Raw genomic sequence first — 23,458 nt, forward strand, 5'->3', positions numbered from 1 at the left:
TTGAATATTCTCTCATGTATAAGTCCTTACCTGTTTTTCTATAACTTTCTTATTAATTTGAAGGAATTATAATATATTCTGGATACAAGGTCTTTGTCAGCTATATCTATTCCAAGTATCTTCTCTCTCTCCCTGGCCTAGTTTTTACTGTCTTAATGATATCATTTGATGAGCCTAAGTTATTCACTTAATATGTTATCACTTATGATTACTGATGTAAAAGTACTAAATAAAATATTAGCAACCATAGCCCAATACCACATTAAGACAACCTAGTAGGATATTTTTCCAGGAAGGCAAGCTTGATTCAATACTAGGAAATCTGTTAATATATTATATTATAGGGCTGGCCCCGTGGCCGAGTGGTTAAGTTCGCGCGCTCCGCTGCAGGCGGCCCAGTGTTTCGTTAGTTCGAATCCTGGGCGCGGACATGGCACTGCTCATCAGACCACGCTGAGGCAGCGTCCCACATGCCACAACTAGAAGAACCCACAACGAAGAATACACAACTATGTACCGGGGGGCTTTGGGGAGAAAAAGGAAAAAATAAAATTTAAAAAAAAAAAAAAAAAAAAATATATTATATTATAATACATTATAAGTTTGAGAATAAGTGGTCTAACTCATTTTTCTATCTCCACACCTTCTACTCAGCTTAAATGTTCTTTAATTTTTGGTGACAAAATATTCCTAGAGTTGCAAAAGTAAAGCTTATTAATCCTTCTTCAGAAAGAAAAAAAATAAGGTGAGGTACATGAGGTTATTTTCTAACAATAAAAGAAAGCTTATGATTAGTAAAGTGCATTCTGGTGAAACCTCAAAGGGACTTTTAGTTCCTTTAAACTGTCTTCTGTCTTCATTCCTCCTTAAGTCATAGACATCCAAGGGGATGAAGGTGAGAATTCTGCTAGCTCTAAAAAACTTAACACTTTCTTGAAAGACACAAAAGTAGACTACAGCAAATGGAGACATCCAGTGTTCTTGGAAGGGATAATGCAACATCAAAAAGATTAATTATAGGGGCCGGCCCGGTGGCACAGCGGTTAAGTGCGCACATTCTGCTTTGGCGGCCAGGGGTTCGCCAAGTCAGATCCCGGGTGCAGACATGGCACCGCTTGGCAAGCCATGCTGTGGCAGGCGTCCCACATAGAAAGTAGAGGAAGATGGGCACAGATGTTAGCTCAGGGCCAGTCTTCCTCAGCAAAAAGAGGAGGATTGGCAGCAGATGTTAGCTCAGGGCTGATCTTCCTCAAAAAAAAAAGGATTAATTATAGATTAATTTATAAATTTAACACAATCACAATAAAGATACCAAAAAGTTTTTAGCTGGAGCTAGCCAAGCTGATAGTAAAGTTCACGTGGAAAACTAAACATGTAAGAATAGTCAGGGAAACACAGAAAAAGAAAACTGACAATGGGCACTGGCCCTAGCAGACAGTCAAATGTACAATAAAGTCTCTATAATTAAAATAATGTGATGCTGCTACACGAATAGATAGATTGCAAGATAGAATAGAAAGTCCAGAAATAGATTCAAGCAAATAGTGAATTATCATACATGATAAAAGGTGGCATCTAAAATAAGTGGGATGAAGATAAACTTTTGTTTTTAAAAAAAAAGCTCTAGCCAGTGTTTTTAAAAAATTTTTTGAGGAATATTAGCCCTGAACTAATATCTGCCACCAATCCTTGTCTTTTTGCTGAGGAAGACTGGCCCTGAGATAACATCTGTGCTCATCTTACTCTACTTCATACGTGGGATGCCGCCTCAGCATGGCCTGACAAGCAGTGCATAGGTCCACACCTGGGATCCAAACCAGTGAACCCCAAGGCCGCCAAACTGGAACGTGCAACCTTAATCGCTGTGTCACTGGGCCAGCCCCTGGCCAGTTTTATTAAAGAAAAATTATGCATGATTTACTTTTCACCAGTCTGTTCTGGCATGCTTCTAATGATATCAGAATCACCTGGATCAATAATAGCCAGTGTGCATACTCTGTAGTATTTTCCACATGCTGTGCTCAATTCAATATTATTGCCACTGTAGTGATGGACATCAGTTTTGGCCAACATGGTATAGTACTCTATCTCAGATTTCCTCAAGGCTGGGCAGTTGTTTGCAAGGATGACCAGTTTCGCTTTGCCTTGTCTGGTCATTTTCAGGCTCTGCTGGTACCCCAGCACGTACTTTCCACTTTTCATAATGAGTTGAAGCCTAGAGTTGATTGACTCCATTGATTTTTTCATCTTCTTTGCGGCCACCATCTTCCTGCCTTGGGTGCAGGATGGCCCCCAACCAAGAGCAGCTGCCAAGATGGCCCAGGACCAAGAAAGGTTAAACTTTTTAATAAATGGTTTTGGGACAGGTGGATAGCCTTTTGAAAAGATAAACATAGATCCATATTTCACTATACAGAAAATAAACTCTAAACTATATAGTTCTGACTTTTGACTTTTGGAACCAAGTTGATATTTCATAAACTCCAAAAAGAAAAAAAGTATGGGTTAAAAAAATTCTAAAATGGAAAATAAACAGGAAAAAGACCCTAATTGTCATTCAAATAAATAATATAACCATATGGAGGTGGTGGGAGGAAAAAAAGACCAAACCCAAGTAACTTTTGAATACATTATTTTGAGTATATAACCTCAGGCTGAAGACAAAAAGAAGTTTAAACAAATTTTGATCTCCAGTTAGTAGGTTTGTGCCTTACTCAATACAGAATGCTATAACAAAAATACCATAGATTAGAAGTCTTAAACAACAGAAAATTATTTCTCTTAATTCTAGAAGCTGGGAAGTCTAAGAGCAAGGTGCCAGCTGATTCTGTTTCTGGTGAGTGCCCTCTTCCTGGCTTGCAGACAGATGCCTCCTTGCTGTGCCCTCACATGGTGGAGAGAGTGATCATCTCTCATGTCTCTTCTTATAAGGCAGTAATCCCATTTATGGGGGCTCCACTCTCATGACCTAATCATCTCACAAAGGCTATACCTACAAATACCATCACTTTGGGGGTTAGGATTCCACATATGAATGGGAGGGGGAGACACAGACATTCAGTCTATGGCAGTTTGTTTTTCACAGTGATATAGGTTAGCAATTCTGAAACTACTTTCTGATTGAGCAATAAATAAACATATTATGGACAGGAGGAGCAAGCTGTCTCTATGTCAAAGAAGAGAGCTGTAAATGTGCAAAGAGAGAATGCTAGAATGAACCCTAAGGTGTAGGAATGGAATTGAAGTTACAGGTTTGAACTCATGGCTTGGGGTGGGGGGGGACACGGAGTGTGTGCACATGCACACATACAACTTTTTCCTAGCTCTATCTACTGAGAGTCTAGAAGCAATGACACTCTAGTAGCAGTAAGTATGCCTAGCACCCAGACCTTGGTTTCTAAATAGCATTCTTAAAGGAACCATGGTACAGGCTAAGATGGAGGGATGGGGACCAGATTTACCTTCTTCCTGAAACAACTAAAAAAGGCTAAAAAAGAAAAAAGTGAAACAATGACTCTCAAGACACTGGAAAACAGGCAGCGAAAGACAGTGATCCCTAGGAGATGAGAAACAAGCAAGGTGAGTCTCAGCTTACTACCTGAAGAAAGTTTCCTGGCTGTAACATAGGGAGGGGAACCCCACATAGAGCTTGATGGTCAACTTGAGTTAAGACGATAGAGCTGAGACTCTGGGAAAGCCAAGGAGGCTTGAATTTGCAGGGCAAGGACTGTAGAAAAGAGGGCTGCACACAGAGAGAACTCCAGAGATCTTTGGACGGTCCCCTTCAAGTGTTAACTTGAGTACCAATCAGGGTATGTGTGTGAGGAAACCACCCAAGCCCAGGGAAATATCAACCTAGATGGATTACAGGGAACCGTCCTCAAAGTGTACTCAGGGCCAGGAACAGTACCTGTTCCCAAGAGCCTGAATGGCAAATCTCATAATTCAGGAGACAACAGAGTACTAAAACAGGTCTTGCCTTAGTAGTAGGGAAAAATGAACCATACATTAAATACTGCTTTGTTTCTGCCTAAGAAAGCCTAAAAGCAAGACTCAAAAGGATCAAACTGTTTCCTAGCAACTTAACAGCATCTCAAAACAAAGCTCAAGAATATTTTTAGGAATATAAATATATCTAACACCTGATAGGTAAAATTCAAAATGTCTGCATCCAGTCAAAAACTGCAGGCATGGAAAGCTGCAGAAAAATCCAACTCATAATGAGATAAAATCAAATGAAATTTATCCAGAAATGATGCAGATCTAAGTGACAGGAATTAGCAGACAAAGATATTAAAACAGATATCACTATTCTATATGTTCAAGAAGCTAGAGGAAAGATTGAATGTCTCAAGTAGAGACAGGAAGAAAGAAAAAGACCCAAATCAGACTTCTAGAGATGAAAATTATAATGCCTGAGATAAAAAGTATACTGGAGAGAGTGATGTCAGTGTCATGGTGGGGTGAGCTCAACCTGGACTCTCTCCTCTCCAACATACAACAAAAAGGAGCAACAATATTCCAATAAAAAAATCCTAATAGCACAGGAATCCTCAGAGACCCACGGCAGCCAAATGATGGAAGGCAGAAATGCTGGAGCTCCCCTTGGAGGAGCTAGAAGGGGGTAAGAGAGAACTTCGCTCCCTCCCCTAAAGACTGCGGTGGCTACCTGAGGAGGCTCTGTGAGGGAAGGAGCGGTGGAGGGGTTGCACGTCCTTGGGATCGCCCAGGAATCTCTAGTGCCCTTGCAGCCTACAGGGAAGCCCTCTAACGGGGCAAAAGCTTTCATGTGGGGTGACCTCATCAAGCCAAGATCCCAGGAGAACAGATAGCGAGAGCTGACTGGGAAACCTGGGTCTGTGCGCAAGAGAAAGCACCCCCCCCCCCCCCCCACCTGCACTGCATGGTGACATCTCGGCTGAAGACGGAGGGCTCAGAATACGTGGCTGTTGACCCCCATCTAGGGGCGACAGGCTATAACTGCAACCAAATAATATCACAATGGGGAAGACCCATGCTTCTTTCGGCATCCGTCAATTCATCAAATCTCCAGACCAGAGGGAAAAGAAGCACTCAGAATTTTGTCCTGAGGACTCAGAAATAAGTAAACTAAATGACAATGAATTCAGAATAGCTATTGTCAAAACACTCAATGAGGTAAAAGAAAATATACAGAAAAAATTCAACGAGGTCTGGAGCTACTTCTTAAAAGAGATTGAAATTATAAAGAAGAATCCATCAGAAATACTAGAGATGAAAAATACAGTGGACCAAATAAAACAGAATACGGATTCCCTGAATGTTCATGTGGATACCATAGAGGAGCAAATCAGCATAACAGAAGATAGACAGGTTGAATAGCTCCAGAAAGAGGAGGAGAGAGAACTTAGACTAAAAAGAAATTTAGAAAATCTCCAAGAAATAGCTGACTAAATGAGGAAATGCAACATAAGAATTGTAGGTCTCCCCGAGGGCAACAAAAAGGAGAGGAACATTCTCAAGGATAGACCATATGTTGGGAAACAAGGCAAGCCTGTATAAATTTTTAAAAATTTTAAAATTTTAAAAATTGAAATAATAACAAGCATCTTCTCTGACCATAAAGCTATAAATCTAGAAATTAACTACAAGAAAACAGCTGAAAAAGGGACAAAAATGTGGAGACTAAACAATATGCTATTGAACAAGCAATGGATCATTGAAGAAATTAAAGGAGAAATCAAAAAATATCTGGAGAAAAATGAAAATGATAACATGCCATATCAACTCATATGGGACACAGGAAAAGCTGTATTAAGAGGGAAATTCACTGGGGCCGGCCCCATGGCCAAGTGGTTAAGCTCGCGCGCTCTGCTGCAGGCGGCCCGGGGTTTCGTCGGTTCGAATCCTGGGTGCGGACATGGCACTGCTCATTGAGCCACGCTGAGGTGGTGTCCCACATGCCACAACTAGAAGGACCCACAACTAAGAATATACAACTATGTACCGGGGGTCTTTGGGGAGAAAAAGGAAAAACATAAAATCTAAAAAGAAAAAAAAAGGAGGGAAATTCATTGCAATACAGGCACACCTTAACAAACAAGAAAAACCCCAAATAAGCAATGTCAAATTACACCTAACTGAATTAGAGAAAGAAGAACAAAGCCGAAAGTTAGCAGAAGGAGAAAAATACTAAAAATCAGAGCAGAAATAAATGCTATTGAAACAAAAAAGGCAGTAGAAAGGATCAATGAAACAAAAAGCTGGTTCTTTGAGAAGATAAATAAAATTGACAAACTCCTAGCCAGACTTACAAAGAAAAAAAGAGAGAAAGCTCAAAGAAACAAAATCAGAAATGAAAGAGGAGAAATAACAGACTCCACAGAAATACAATGGATTATAAGAGACTACTACGAAAAACTATATGCCAACAAAATGGATAAGCTAGAGGAAATGCATAAATTCTTAGACTCTTACAATCTCCCAAAGCTAAGTCAAGAAGCAGCAGACAATCTGAACAGACCAATCACTAGGAAAAAGACTGAAACAGCAATCAAAAGCATCCCAAAGGATAAAACCCCAGGACCAGATGGCTTTCCTGGGGAATTCTACCAAACTTTCAGAGAGGATTTAATACCTATACTTTTCAAGCTATTCCAAAAAATTTAGGAGGATGGAACACTTCCTAATACATTCTATGAGGCCAACATCACACTGATACCAAAACCTGACAAGGACAGCACGAAAAAGGAAGACTACAGCCTAATATCGCTGATGAATATACATGCAAAAATTCTCAACAAAATCTTGGCAACCTGAATTCAGCAACACATCAAAAGGATCATACATCATGATCAAGTGGGATTCATACCAGGGACACAGGGATGGTTCAACATCCGCAAATCAATCAATGTGATACACCACATCAACAAATTGAGGAATAAAAACCATACGATCATCTCAATAGATGTAGAGAAAGCATGTGACAAGATCCAACAGCCATTTATGATAAAAACTCTGAACAAAATGGGGACAGAAGGAAATTACTTCAACATAATAAAGGCCATATATGACAAACCTACAGCCAACATCATACTCAATGGGCAAAAACTGAGTGCCATCCCCCTGAAAACAGGAATGAGACAACGATGCCCTCTATCACCACTCTTATTCAACATAGTACTGGAGGCTTTGGCCAGAGCAATTAGGCAAGAGAAAGGAATAAAAGGAATCCAAATAGTGAAAGAAGAAGTGAAACTCTCACTGTTTGCAGAAGACATGATCTTATATATAGAAAACTTCAAAGAATCCATTGGAAAACTTTTAGAAATAATCAACAACTACAGCAAAGTTGCAGGGTATAAAATCAACTCACATAATCAGTAGGATTTCTATACTCTAATAACGAACTAACAGAAAAAGAACTCAAGAACACAATACCATTCACAATCGGAACAAAAAGAAGAAAATACCTTGGGGTGAATTTAACTAAGGAAGTGAAAGACCTATACAATGAAAACTACAAGACTTTCCTGAAAGAAATTGATGACGACATAAAGAGATGGAAAGACATTCCATGCACATGGACTGGAAGAATAAACATAGTTAAAATGTCCATAATACCTAAAGCAATCTACAGATTCTACGCAATCCCAATCAGAATCCCAATGACAGTCTTCATGGAAATACAACAAAGAATCCTAAAATTCATATGGGGCAACAAAAGACCCTGAATTACTAAAGGAATCCTGAGAAAAAAGAACAAAAGAACAAAGCTGGAGGCATCACAATCCCTGACTTCAAAACATACTACAAAGCTACAGTAATCAAAACAGCATGGTACTGGTGCAAAAACAGGTGCACAGATCAATGGAACAGAATTGAAAGCCCAGAAATACAACCACACATCTATGGACAGCTTATCTTCGACAAAGGAGCTGAGGGCATACAATGGAGAAAAGAAAGTCTCTTCAACAAATGGTGCTGGGAAAACTGGAAAGCCACATGTAAAAGAATGAAAATTGACCATTCTTTCTCACCATTCACAAAAATAAACTCAAAATGGGTCAAAGACCTAAAGGTGAGACCTGAAACCATAAGGCTTCTAGAAGAAAATATAGGCAGTACACTCTTTGACCTCAGTATTAAAAGGATCTTTTTGGACACCATGCCTTCTCAGACAAGGGAAACAATAGAAAGAATAAACAAATGGGACTTCATCAGACTAAAGAGCTTCTTCAAGGCAAGGGAAAACAGGATTGAAACAAAAAAACAACTCACTAATTGGGAAAAAATATTTGCAAGTCATATATCCAACAAAGGGTTAATCTCCATAATATGTAAAGAACTCACACAACTCAACAACAAAAAATCAAACAGCCCAATCAAAAAAGGGGAAGCAGACATGAACAGACATTTCTCCAAAGAAGATATACAGACAGCCAATAGACACATGAAAAGATGTTCATCATCACTTATCATCAGGGAAATACAAATAAAAACTACACTAAGATATCACCTTACACCTGTTAGAATGGCAAAAATAACAAAAACAAAAAGTAACAAATGTTGGAGAAGTTGTGGAGAATAAGGAACCCTCATACACTGCTGGCGGGAATGCAAACTGGGGCAGCCACTATGGAGAACAGTATGGAGATTTCTCAAAAAATTAAAAATAGAGATACCATATGACCCAGCCATCCCACTACCATGTATCTATCCAAAGAACTTGGAGTCAGCAATTGCAAAAGTCCCATGCACCCTTATGTTCACTGCAGCATTATTTACAATAGCCAAGATGTGGAAGCAACCTAAGTGCCCATCGACTGATGACTGGATAAAGAAGATGTGGTATATATATACAATGGAATACTACTCAGCCATAAAAAAGAACAAAACCGTCCCATTCACAACATGGATGAACCTTGAGGGAATTATGTTAAGTGAAATAAGCCAGATAGAGAAAGACAATCTCTGTATGATTCCACTCACATGTGGAAGTTAAACATGTAGAGAAAGAGAACAGATTAGTGGCTACCGGGGGGGGGGGGGGGCACAAAGGGTGAAGTGGTGCACCTACAACATGACTGACAAACAATAATGTACAACTGAAATTTCACAAGATTGTAAACTATCATAATCTCACTAAAAATTATTTTAAAAAGTATACTGGATACAATTAACAGAAAATTAAACATTATAGAAGGAAAGATTGCTGTGTGAAGACAGCAATAGAAACTATAAAAAATAAATCACAGATAGAAAAAAAGACTGAAAAACAATGAACACAGCATCAGTGAACTGTGAGACAATATTAAGTAGCCAAATATATCTGTAATTAGAATATCCAAAGAAGAAAGTGGAACAAAAAAAATTTGTAGAAATAATGGTTGAAATTTTTCTAAATTTCATGAAAAATGTAAATCCACAAGTCTAAGAAACTCAGTGAAACCCAAGCACAGGACACACAAAAACAATTACATCATGGCACACTATAATCAAATAGTTTAAAACCAATGATAAAAAGAAAATCTTAAAATAATTCAGAAAAAAACCCCAAATTAAGTAGATAGGAACAAAGGTAAAGATGATAACCACTTTCTTGTTGGATAGTGGAGAAATATCTTTATAGTTCTGAAATAAAAAGAAAGGTCAACCTAGAGTTCTTTACTCATTGAAATTATCTTTCTAAAAATGGAATTGAAGTAAAGACTTTGTTCAGATGTACAAAAGTTAAAAGACTATATCACCAGAAGAAGTGCACTACCAGAAATATTAAAGGACTTTATTCAGGAATGATACCAGATTGAAACAAATAAATGAAGATCACTGGAAATGGTAACTACATAGGCAAATACAGACATTTTTTTCTTATTTAACTTTCTTGAAAGGATAATCATCTGTTTAAAGTGAAACTAATAATAACATATTATGGGTTTATACCATACATACAAGTAAAATGTATGACAACATTAGCACAAAGGCAAGGAGGAGAGAAATGAAAGTACACTGTTGCAAGGTTCTTAGACTACATGTGAACTAGTTTAGTATCACTTGAAGGCAGACTCTGATAAGTAAAAAAAAAAAAAATGTAAACCAGTGGTTTTCAACCAGGGGTGATTTTGCCCTTTGGGGAACAACTGGCAATGTGTGGAGACATTTCTGATTGTCACAACTGAGGAGGTGCTACTGGCATCTAGTGGGTGGAGGTCAGGGATGTTGCTCAACATCCTAAATGCAAAAGATGTCAATAGTGATGATGTTGAGAAACCCTGCTGTATAACTTAAAGCACCCACTAAAGCAACATAACAAAAAATTATAGCTAATAAACCTACAAAAGAGGCAAATGTAAATCACAAAACAACTCAATTAATCCAAAAGAAGGCAGAAGAGGCAAAAGTGAACAAAAATCAGATGAGACAAATAGAAAACAAATAGCAAGATGGTAGACTTAAACCTAAACACATTAATATCACCTTAAATTTAAAGGCAAAGACTGTCAGACTGGATAAAGAAGGAAGACCCAACTATATGCTAACTACAAGAATTGCACTTTAAATTTAAAGACACAAATAGGTTAAAAGTAAAAAGATACAACATGCTAACAATACTAAAAAGAGAATAAGTGTGGCTATATTAATATCCAACAAAGTCAATTTCAAAGCAAGAAATATTAACAGGGATGAACAAAAAGCAATTTTGTAATGACAACAAGGTCAATTCAGAAAAAAGACATAACAGTCCTAAACAGGTATACACCTAAAAACAGAGCTTCAGAAGATATTAATAAAAAACAGATAGAACTATAAGGAGAATAGACTAACCCACAATTATAGTTAGAGATTTCAATACCCTTCTCTCAAAAACTGACAGAACAGTGAACACAAATATCAGTAAGGATAAAGACTTGACCAACACTATAAAACAACTTGACCTAATTGATATTTACAGGCACACCCCCCAACAGCAGAATACATATGCTTTTAGAGTGTACACAGAAAATTTACCTATACAGACCATATTGTGGGCCATAAAACATTTTCAATAATTTTAAAAGGATTTAATTCACACAAAATATTTTCTTCTGACCACAATGAAATTAAATTAGAAATCAGTAACAGAAATATATCATGAAAATCCCAAAGTATTTAGAAATAAATAGCATACTTCTAAATAATCTGTGGATCAATGAGGAAGACAAAAGAAAAATTAAAAAGTAATCTGAACTGAATAAAAATGAAAAACATACCAAAATTTGTGGAATACAACTAAATCAGTACTTAGAAGGAAATTTACAGCACTCAACATTTATATAAGAAAAGAAGATAAGACTCAAATAAATGAACTCAGCTTCCATCCACCTTAAAAAATGACAAAAAGAAGAACAAATAAAACTCAAAATAAGCAAAAGGATGGAAATAACACAAATCAGAGTTGACATAAATAGAACAGTAAAGAGAAGAACAAATAGAGAAAAATCAATTAAAACAAAGGTGATTCTTTAACATAGTCAGTAAAATTGCTACACCTCTAGTCGGACTTATCAGAAAAGAGACACAAATTACCAATATAGGGATAAAAGAGATGACTTTACTATAGATTTTACAGGTAATAGATAAAGAAAAAAAGAATATTATGAAGAACTTTGCCAATAAATTCAACTACTTAGATGAAATGAATAAGCTCCTTGAAAGACACAAATTGCCAAAGCTCACTCAAGAAGAAAGAGATAACCTGAATAGCCCTATATCTATTAAATAAATCAAAATGGTAGTTAAAAAGCTTTCCATAAGAAGGCTCCAGGCCCAGAAAGCTTGACTGGTGAATTCTACCAAATACTTAAGGAAGAAAGAATAGCAACATGAGTACAATAAGTTAAGAAAAATAAACAGACGGCATTCAGATTGGAAAGAAAGAAGTAAAACTGCTTTTATTCACAGATGACAATGTATGTAGGTCTCTTCAAAATGGACTCTTCAAAAAAGCTACTAAAATTAACAAGTGAATTCAGCAAGGTTGTTGGACACAAACTCAATTGTATTTTTATATAGTAGCAATGAATAGGAAATTGAAATTAAAATAGGATAAAAATATGAAATGTGTAGTGATAAGTCTGACAAAAGATATGCAAGTCCTGTATACTGAAAACTACAACCCATTGTTGAGAGAATTAAAGACCTAAATAAATGGAGAGATATACCATATTCATGGATTGGAAGACTCAATATTATTAAGATGTCAATTCTCCCCAGAATGATCCATAGATTGAATTAATCCCAACAAAAAAATCCCAGCAGGCTGTTTTGGAAAACAGACTGGCAATTTCTTAAAAAGTTAAATATACATCTACCATATGATTCAACTAGTCTGTTCCTAGGTATTTCCTCAAGGGAAGACAGAGCATATATCCATACAAAGACTTGTACATAAATGTTCAAAGCAGCTTTATTTGTGATAGACAAAAACCACAAGTAACTCAAATGTCTATCAACAGGTGAATGGATAAACAAATTGTAGTAATATTTATACAATTTAATGTTATTCTGTAATAAAAAGAAATGAACTATTGATACATGCTATAACATGGATAAATCTCAAAATAATTCTGGAGTGTGAAAGGAGAGAGACAAAAAGAGTACATATTCTATGATTCCATATATATATACATAATTCTAGAAAATGCATACTAATCTATAGTGACAGCAGATCAATGTTTCCTGAGGTTGGAGGAGAGCAAGGAAGCGGCAAGAGGGAGGGATTACACAGAGACACAAAGAAAATCTTGGGGGTGATGGACATTTTCATTATCTTGATTGTGGTGATGGTGTATACACATCAATTATCAAATTGCATACTTTAAACATGCATAGTATTGTATGACATGTATGTCAGTTAAACCTCAATAAGCCTATTAAAGAAAATAAAAGGAGGGGGCTGACCCCGTAGTGGAGTGGTTAAGTTCACACGCTCCGCTTCGGTGGCCCAGGGTTTCTCTGGGTCAGATCCTGGGCACGGACATGGCACCACTCATCAGGCCACGCTGAGGCGGCATCCCACATAGCACAACTAGAAGGACTCACAACTAAAATATACAACTATGTACTGGGGGGATTTGGGGAGAAAAAGCAGAAGGAAAAAAAAAGGAGATTGGCAACAGTTGTTAGCTCAGGTGCCAATCTTTAAAAAAATAAAAGGAAGCAAGGGTCTTGGACAAATGCTGAATCCAGGGCTAAATATAGGAAAGACCAAGATGAAGCTGGAACATCTTCGTGTGCCAGAAAATCAGGTAGTATCCAAAGAACAATGGGAACATATCAAAAGAACACAGGAGGGGCTTCCACTAGCTGATTCTGAAACAACGTGTGCCTCAAAATAGCTAATGGTAGCAATGGATTAGAACCTATTGAATAAAACAAGAATCCAGGTGTCCACACTAATATAAATAAATAAATGAATAAATAAACAAATGAGAAAGGAAAGCCCTTCCTTGGAGTAGAATGCCAACTAGCAAATGTAGAAGGAATGATGGAATTAGAACATTGCCTTTAATAACCATCTTAGTAGTAAATAATTTAGGAAAGAATGATTAATGAATGCTAAAGCTCCCGACAAGATACTTATGAATTTCATGAGGAAGAATGGAAAAACCTCATAGACACTACCTTAAGCACATGGTCAAAGTTGAAGTCACCAGTAATGGGACAAATTGATAGATATCATGTGCCTTCTGATACAAATCACTGAGAGGAACACAACATCACTTTTGTGGTGTTATTGACAAAAGTGCATAATCTGCATCTAGTCATGATAAAACATAAAGAAATCCAAAATGAGGGGCATTTTCCAAAATAACTGGCCTGTAGTCTTCAAAAATATTAAGGTTCCAAAAGACACAGGAACTGTTTCAGATCAAAAGACACTAGAGACTCATGACAATTATGTGCAATGTATGAACCTGGACTGCATCCTGGACCAGAATAAAGGTTTTTTTTTTTTTTTAATGCTATGAGGGATGTTACTAGGAAAACTGGTGATAGTTGAATACCATCTATAGATCAGATAATAGCATTGTATTAATTTTAATGTCCTGATATTGACTATTTTATTGTTGTTATGTAAGACAATGTCCTTGTTCTTCAGGAAATGTCCACTGAAGGGGCATCATGTGTGCAACTTACTCTCAAATGGTTCAGGAAAAATTATCTATAGGTAAAAGGAAAAAAATAATGGAAATATGATAAATTTTGACATTTGGGGGGTCTGGGTGAAGGATATACAGGAATTCTTTGTTCTATTCTTACAACTTTTCTGTAAATCTGAAATTATTTCAAAACAGACTTAAAAAACATTAAGAGCAATAACTAAAAAAATCAAAACAATAAGGACGATTTCTAAAACAGAAAAAACGGAACAGAAAACTCAATCAGTGTAACAAATGGCAGGAAAGGTAAAAAGAATTAAATAGAAAGCATGGCAAACAAAAAACAGAAACGATACCAGCAGGAATGTTGCCACATAAATCAGCAGTGATAATAAAATGAATGATTTACACTCACCTATTAATAAACAGATGGTCTGATTATTTAAAACCAAATAACTCAAGATCTTGCTATACTCTATTTATAAGAGACATACCTGAAACACAATAACTGAGGAAGGCTGAGGAATAAAGGAACAGGAAAAGTTTTAAGGAAAATGCTACTAACAAGAATTACAACAAGCAACAGGCTAATAGCAGAAATTGCTGGCTGCCTAATCCAAATGTCCAGTCTCCCCTTCCTCCTTGGTAACAGAATGCCAATTTTTAGCCAAGACAGAGCTACCTTGACAGGCCTCTCTGGTAGTTAAGGTGTGGCTACTAGACAAAGTCCTGCCAATGAGATGGAAATGGAATTGTTTCCTAGGACTTCCGGGAATGTCACTTATTAGAAATTGGCTGAGCTGGGACAGCCCCTTTTTGCTCTCCTACCTTTCCTCCTCCTTCTGTCCCTCAATGGAAATGTGCTGGCTGGAGCTCCAGAAGTCTCGTGGACCATGAGGGGACCTTAGGATGGAAACCATATACCAAAAGGGTGAAGCAGAAAATAGGAGCCTGGGGCCCTGATGACATCGCAGAGCCCTGGAATACCTATCTCCCGACTTGTTCTACCAAGAAAAGAAATAATCTTTCTTGTTTAAACTAATTTTATTTATTATTTAATTTTTTCCCCTAATATATGTAATTGAACCTAATCCTGACAGGAACAATAATATTATTTAGAGACAAAGAATTCAAGGCATACATAAATAAATGGGACAAAGAGGGCTATTTTATGAAGGAAAAGCACAGCAGGATAATAAAATAGTTATGAATCTTTATATACTAACAATACAGCTTCAAAATACATAAAGCTAACCTTGACAAAGTATAGAAAGTGGACAAATTTAGTTATGATGGGAAGTTTATATACATTTCCCTTAAATACGTATAATCAAAACCACAAACAATGAGAAAGGATGTAAGGATCAGTATAATACAACTTAACAAGCTTATTGTAACAAGGATATAAAGGACTTGTACTCAAGAGACAATAAACATATTTTTCAATCCATAGGAAAAAGTCACAAAAATTAACCATGTTTTAAGTTAGGGGTCAGCAAACTTTTTATGAAAAAACCAGACAATAAATATTTTAAGCTGTGTCAGACACAGGGTCTCTGTCACAATCACTCAGCCATGTAGTTATAGCTGGAAAGTAGTCATCGGTAGTACGTAAACAAATGGGCATGGCTATGTTTCAATAAAATTTGATTTCCAAAATAGGCACCAGGCCCACGGGGCCAACAGGCTGTAGTTTGTGGATCCCTGTTCTAGGTAACAAAGGAAATAGCAAAAAATATCCATACTCTCCCCCCAGATCTACACGCCTTGAAATTTTAAAATACACTTTTAAATAACTCTTGGGTTGAAGAGAAAATAAAAATGGAAGAAACAAATGAGTTACAAGTAAAAAAACAAACAAACAAAAAATATTGGATACATCATAGGGTGGGGCCAAAGTGAGAATGACAATTTATGGCCTTAAATGTATTTATTAGAAAGCAAAGGAGACAAAAATAAACCTAGTTTTCACCTCAAGAAGTTAAAATAAGGATAAAAGTAAGAACAACAACACAGCAACAATAAAACATACAGAAAATAGAAGGAAGAAATTAATAAAGAAAAAAGCAGAAATTTAAAAAAGAAAGCCAAGAAACCAAGTTGATCAAGAGAACCTAAAGCTGGTCCTTTGAAAAGACCAACAAAGTAGATAAGCTTCTGGCAACAGAATCAAGGGGACATACAGTAGCTCCCCACTTAGCCATGGTTTCGCTTTCTGCAGTTTCAGTTACCCGCAGTCAACCACGGTTCAAAAATCACGCTACGTCACAATGCCTAGTCATTTACTCACTTCATCTCATCATGTGGGCATTTTATCATCTCACATCATCACAAGAAGAAGGATGAGTACAATACAATAAGGTATTTTGTGTGGGAGACAGAGACCACATTCATATAATTTTTATTACAGTATATTGTTATATTTGTTCTATTTTATTATTAGGCATTGTTGTTAATCCCTTACTGTGCCTAATTTATAAATTAAACTTTATCATAGGTATGTATAGGAAAAACATAGTATATATAGGATTTGGTACTATCTGTGGTTTCAGACATCCACTGGGGGTCTTGGAACATATCCCCTACATATAAGGCAGGGACTTCCGTACTTAAAGAAACAGATCACACAATCACCCACTCAATAAATATTTACTGAATAGCTACTATGTGGTAGGCCTGGCTCTAGGTACTACAGGTACAGCAATGAGCAAGACAGAGAAGGTCATGGAGACAACAATCTGGGGAGAAGGAGAGATGACAAATAATAAACAATAATTTACATTAGTGATAAATGCTACAAAGAAAAGGAAACCGATTCTAAAAATAAACTACATACATCCTTAAGTCAAAAAACAAATGGAAAACTTAGATAAAATGGACAATTTTCAAGGAAACTATAAATTATCATAACTGACTCAAAGAGGAATAGAAAATCTGAAAAAAACCAAAACCAAAGAAGAAACTTAAATGGTAAGGAAAAATCTACCCCCCAGAAGGCACTAAGCCAAGGTGGTTTTATAGGAGACTTCTATCAAACTTTTAAGAGAAATTCCAGTCTGATATAGCCTGTCCTAGAGCATACAACTACTCCAATAAAACAAAATATAGCTAAAATACAGCTAAGAGAGGAATTTCCTTAAACTTATAAAGAATATCTGCCAAAAATCTATAACAAACATCACACTTACTGGTGAATTATTAAAATTCATCTCCCTTAACTTGGGAATAAGAAAAGGATACTGAATATCATGGCTGAAAGTCCTAGCAAGTTCAGTAAAGCAAGAAAAAGAAATAAAAGGCATATATATTGGAAAGGAAGAAATAAAACTGATTATTCACAAATGACCTGGTTGTGTTTTGTAGTAAATTTTAAAAACCCACACACTATTAGAATTAATAAGTAAATTTAGCAAGGTCACTGGGCACAAGATCAACATATAAAAATCCACTGAATTTCTATATAATAGCAAAAAAATAGGAAATAAACTTTTTTAAAAGATGCCATTCACGCTAGTTTTACTGTATTTTTTAAGTAAACATCAAACAGGTAGGAATAAATCTAACAAAAGATGTGCAAGGCCTCTACACTGAAAATTATAACATATTATTGAGAGAAATTAAAGACCCACACAAATGGAGGGATATAACATGTTTGTGGAGTAGAAGACCTCACTTAAAAAATGTCAGTTCTCCCTGAATTGAGCTATAGATTTAATGCAATCCTAATCAAATCCCAGCAGGTCTTTTCCTGTGGATACTGACAAACCAAATTCTGAAATTTATGTGGAAGTGCAAAGGGCTAAGAATAGCTAAGGCAACATTATAGAAGTACAGTAATCAAGACAGTGTGGTACAGGCACAAGGACAGACAAGAAACCAATAAAATAAAGTAGAGAATCCAGAAATAGATCAACACACAAATGAATGCCTGATAGATAACAAAGAAATGGTCTTTTCAAAAAACGATTCTGACTCACTGGACATCCACATGAAAAAAAAGGAATCTTAAACTCTGCTTCACATCATACACAAAAATCAATTCCAGGTATATTCCAGATCTAAACGTGAAAGGTCAAACAATAAAATGTTTAGGTAAAAAAGTAGAACTGAATGACCTTGGAGTAAGAAAAAATTTCTTAAAGCACAAAGAGCACCAAAATGGAAAAAAAAAATGACATATATTAAAATTAAGAACTGTTATCAAAATATTTGCAAGCTATATTCTGATAAAGAGTTAATATCTAAAATATATAAGGAACACCTACAACCCAATAGGAAAAATAAGTAATCCAATTTAAAATGGGCAAAGGACTTGAACAGACATTTCTCCAAAAAAGATATACAAATGGCCAACAGGTATATGAAAAGATGCCCAACATTATTAATTATCAGGGAATGCAAATGAAAACTACAACGAGATATCACCTCACACCTGTTAGGATGGCTAATATCAACAAAAAAAGGTAAGTATTGGCAAGGATGTGGAGAAACTGGAACCCTTGTATACTATTGGCGGGGATGTAAAATGGTACAGCAGCTATGGAAAATAGTATGCAGGGTTCTCAAAAAACTAAAAATAGAACTATCATATGGTCCAGCAATCCTACTTCTGGGTATATACCCAAAAGAATTGAAATCAGGATCTTGAAGATTTATCTGTACTCGTATCTTCATTTCAGCATTACTCACAATAGTCATGACATGGAAACAATCTAAATGTTCATTGACAGATGAATGGACAAAGAAATTGTGGTATATACACACTGGAATAATACACAGCCTTAAAAAAAGAAGGAAATCCTGCCTTTTGTGACAACATGGATGAATCTGGAGGACATTATGCTAAATGAAATAAGCCAATCACAGAAAGACAAATACTGCATGATTCCACTTATATGAGGTATCTAAAATAGTCAAATACATAGAAGCAGAGAATGGAATGATGGTTGCCAGTAGATGGGGGAAAGGGAAGGAGAAGTTGTTATTCAACGGGCATGAAGTTTCCATTACACTACGTGAATAAGTTCTAGAGATCTGCTGTACAATATGGTGCCTATAGTTAACAATACCATATTATGCACTTCAAAATTTGACGTCTTCTTACCACAAAAACAGAATAAAACTAAACCAAAAAAAGACACAAAGAAACTTTGGAAGTGTTGGATATGTCTATTACCTTGATTGTGGTGATGGTATCATGTCTATTTACCTATGTCACAAATGGCAAGATTTCCTTCTTTATTAAGGCTGAATGATATTCCATTGTGTGTTTGTACGTGTGTACATCCCTGATGATTAATGATGAGCACCTTTCATATACCTGTCGGCCATTTGTATGTCTTCTTTTGAGAAACGTCTATTCAGGTTCTTTGCTTATTTTTTAATTGGGTTGTTTTTTTGTTATTGAGCTCATTATATATTTTAGATACTAATCCCTTATCAGATACATGGTTTAGAAATATTTTCTCCCATTCCATAGGTTACCTTTTCACTCTGCTGTTTCTTTGCTGTGTAGAAACTTTTCAGTTTGATGCAATCCCACTTGTCTATTTTTGCTTTCGTTGCCATATCCAAAAAATCACTGCCAAGACCAATGTGAACAAGCTTTTTCCTTATTTTCTTCTAGTAGTTTTATGATTTTACATCCTACATTTCAAAGTCTTTAATTCATTTTGAGTTGATTTTTGTATATGGTGTAAGTAAAGGGCCCAATTTAATTTTTCTGCGTGTGGATATCCAGTTTTCCCAAAATCACTGATGGATTTTGTGTATTCTTGGCACTCTTGTGGAAGATCAGTTGACTATAGATGGGTGGATTTATTTCTGGGCCTTCAATTTTGTTCTATTGGTCTAGATGTCTGCTTTTGTGGCCAGTACCATACAGTTTTGATTACTGTAGCTTTGTAATATATTTTGAAATCAGGAAATGTGATGCTTCCATCTTCATTATTCTTGCTCAAGATTGACTTGGCTATTTGGGATCTTTTGTGGTTCCATATAAACTTTAGGTTTGTATTTTCTATTTCTGTAAAAAATGCCATTGGGATTTTGATAGGGAATGCATTGACTCTCTAGATCACTTTTGGTAGTATAGACATTGTAACAATATTAATTCTTTTAATCCATGAACATGGGATGTGTTTCCATTTATCTGTGTCTTCTTTAATTTCCCTTATCAGTGTTTTTATAATTTTCAGTGTACAAGTCTTTGACTTTGGTTAAGTCTATTCCCAAGTATTTTATTCTTTTTATTGCAATGGTGAATGGGATTGTTTCCTTATTTTCCTTTTTGGATAGTTCATTGTTTGTGTATAGAAACGAGTAATTTTTGTATGTTGATTTTGCATTCTGCAACTTTACTGAATTTACTAGTTCTGATAGTTTTTTTGTGGGAGGGTTTTCTACATATATTATCATGTCATCTGCAAACAGATAAATTTTACTTCTGATTTGGGTGCCTTATATTTCTTTTTTTTATCTGATTGCTCTGGCTAAGACATAAGACTATGTTGATTACAGGTGGCAAGAGTGGGCATCTTTGTCTTGTACTGGATCTTAGAGGGAAAGTTTTCAGTTTTTCCCCCATTGATTATCATGTTAGCTGTGGGCTTTTCATGTATGGCCTTTATCATGCTGAGGTAAGTTACTTCTATGCCTATCTTACTGAGAGGTTTTTTTTTTTTTTTTTTGAGGAAGATTAGCCCTGAGCTAACATCTGCCACCAATCCTCCTCTTTTTGCTGAGGAAGACCGGCCCTGAGCTAACATCCGTGCCCATCTTCCTCTACTTTATATGTGGGACGCCTGCCACAGCATGGCTTGACAAGTGGTGTGTAGGTGTGCACCCAGGATCCAAACAAGGGACCCCAGGCCACCAAAGTGGAACATGCAGACTTAACCACTGCACCACCGGGCAGGCCCTTTTTGAGAGTTTTTACCATGCTTTTTCTGCATCAATTGAGATGATCATATGGTTCTTATCTTTCATTCTGTTAATGTGGTGTATCATATTGATTGATTTGCATATGTTGAAACATTCTCATATCCCAGAGATAAATCCCACTTGTTCATGGTGTATAATCCTTTTAATGTGCTACTGAATTCAGTTTGTTAGTATTTTATCAAAAAATTTTGCATCTCTGTTCATTAGGGATATTGGCCTATATATATGTGTATATTGGCCTATAGTATTCTTTTCTTGTGGTATCTTTCTCTGGCTTTGGTATCAGGGTGATGCTGGCCTCATAAAATGAGTTTGGAAGTATTCCCTCTTCTATGTTTTGGGAGGGTTTAAGAAGGATTGGTATTAATTCTTCTTTGAATTTTTGGTAGAGTTCACTCATGAGGACATCTGGTCTTGGACTTTTTCTCCTAATCCGCCATCTTGCAGATGTCACCCTGCATGTAATTTGTAGTTTATGCCAGTAGTTAATTCCCTCATGGATATACCACAAAGATGAATGAGTGTTGTTTTTAAAGTTATTTTTTCATTATTATCTTTCTGTATGTTGGGAGGTTGGCCTTATCTCTGAATATGCAATACCTATAAACTTTGGAAATGTTGCATTTAGGGAAGGGAAAATTTTGTGCAATTGGGACTGTTTTTTTTTTCATTAAATAATGGCTCCTAACGTTCCTAAGATACTGGGAACATTCTACTTTTATCCCTTTTGAGAAAGATAGGAGTACAAACTTAAAAAACGATGTTTATTAATGCAAAGTATATAATTGACTGTACCAAGCCCCCAAAGCAAAATCCATCATTATAAGCAATTGAATGTTAAAATAACTCCCTCACAGTATTGTGTGACTTTGAGCTGTTCTCAACTGAAAAAAAAAAATGAGTAGAATGCTCATTTATTCTTTCAATTATACATTGTTTCATTCGATGAATGTTTATCCAGTGCCTATGTCATGTTTTCTGTTTCTATCTAGTTTGCCCTTTTCCTTTCATGAATTCCTAGGTCCCTTAAATTTCTTATCACAAAGTTTATCCTTTGACTTTCTGGTTGAATCCTGCATAACAATCTTTACTATTCAATACCTGTGAGATTCTCTATAAGAGTAGGGACTGTAGCTTTTACTTCTTTGATTTCTCTTCACCACATCCTGTATGAAAGAGACTGCTCTAAATATTCTCTAAGCATCTTTCTTAGTAAACAAAGGCCCTAATTTTTAGCTGGGTGGATTATCTCTAAGCTAAAATATTTCTTAGCATCTTTTGCAGCTAGCTGTTACCATATTATTGCTAGCCAATAAGACATTTATGAAAAAGTTATATGTACTATCAGGAAGATTCCTTAAAAAGAAGGGATTTTTTTAAAACTTCCTTTTGTTGTTTACAATATCATTGTACGTCTGAAACTTTAACATCCATCTTGGACTATTTGGAGAACACATTAATGGAGCAACGAGATAGAAGATGCTTGTTTCCCGAATAAAGGCCATTTACTGTCTACCTGTTTATTTCTATTCCATGATAGAGAATTTAACTTTGCTTAAGGCACTACTTAGGAGTTTTTGCTTGGTTCTCAACCAAATGTAATTTTAACTAACACAATCTAATAAATTGTTATGCACATATTACAGACCTAAATTAAAAAATCCTATTGGGGCCAGCCTTGTGGTGCAGCGACTAAGTTCGCACGTTCTGCTTCAGTGGCCTGGGGTTCACTGGTTCGGATCCTAGGTGTGGACCTACACACCACTTGTCAAGCCACATTGTGGCAGGCGTCCCACATATAAAGTAGAGGAAAATGGGCATGCGTGTTAGCTCAGGGCCAATCTTCCTCAGCAAAAAAGAGGAGGGTTGCCAGATGTTAGCTCAGGGCTAATCTTCTTCAAAAAAAATCCCACTTATTTGACTTTAATTTTGGGACTATGAACACAAGGCTTAATCCAAGGACTATATTCATGTATAAGACAGATGCTATTCATACCATAATAAAATGCTAGATTTAAAAAAATATGAAAAGGTTTTTAACTTTATTAGTGATCAACAGAATGCAAATTAAAGCCACAATGCGATACTACTACACACTCACCAGAATGGTGAAAATGAATAAGACAGTACCAAGTATTGGCAGGGATGTGGAAGAAGTAACTCTCCAATATTGGTGTTAAGAGTGAAAACTGGTACGGACACTTTGGAAAACTGCCAGAATTATCCACTAAAGCTGAACATATACACATATATACATACATATTCCACTCCTAAGTTGTACCCAACAGAACTACCCAAGAAATGTACATATGTTCACAACAACAGGAATATTTATAGCAGCATAATTTGTAAGAGCGTTTAAAAACTGGAACTATCTCTCAATAGTAGAATGAATA

General features: G+C 36.1%; 2 protein-coding genes across 3 annotated transcripts in view; both read right to left on the minus strand.

The window, feature by feature from the left end:
* BRCC3 (BRCA1/BRCA2-containing complex subunit 3) overlaps positions 1-23,458 on the minus strand; it is a 91,316-nt gene that overhangs the window by 10,781 nt on the left and 57,077 nt on the right. The window contains exon 8 of one of the 2 annotated variants that reach the window (XM_046673782.1): positions 14,949-15,023. The exons of the other annotated variant lie outside the window; for it this stretch is intronic. Within the exon in view, the coding sequence (XP_046529738.1) occupies positions 14,949-15,023 (75 nt within the window). The remainder of the gene's footprint in view (positions 1-14,948; positions 15,024-23,458) is intronic. 2 annotated transcript variants of the gene reach the window in all.
* On the minus strand, positions 1,881-2,265 carry LOC124245952 (60S ribosomal protein L30-like). The gene has a single exon (XM_046673784.1). It carries the CDS (start codon positions 2,263-2,265, stop codon positions 1,918-1,920), a length of 348 nt encoding a protein of 115 aa, XP_046529740.1. The 3' UTR covers positions 1,881-1,917.

Source organism: Equus quagga, chromosome 10 (assembly GCF_021613505.1).
Source record: "Equus quagga isolate Etosha38 chromosome 10, UCLA_HA_Equagga_1.0, whole genome shotgun sequence".
In the NCBI taxonomy this organism is placed as follows: Eukaryota; Metazoa; Chordata; class Mammalia; order Perissodactyla; family Equidae; genus Equus; species Equus quagga.

Coding starts and splice junctions, on each gene's coding strand:
- LOC124245952 (XM_046673784.1), bottom strand. CDS start 2,265: ATGGTGGCCGCAAAGAAGATGAAAAAATCAATGGAGTCAATCAACTCT.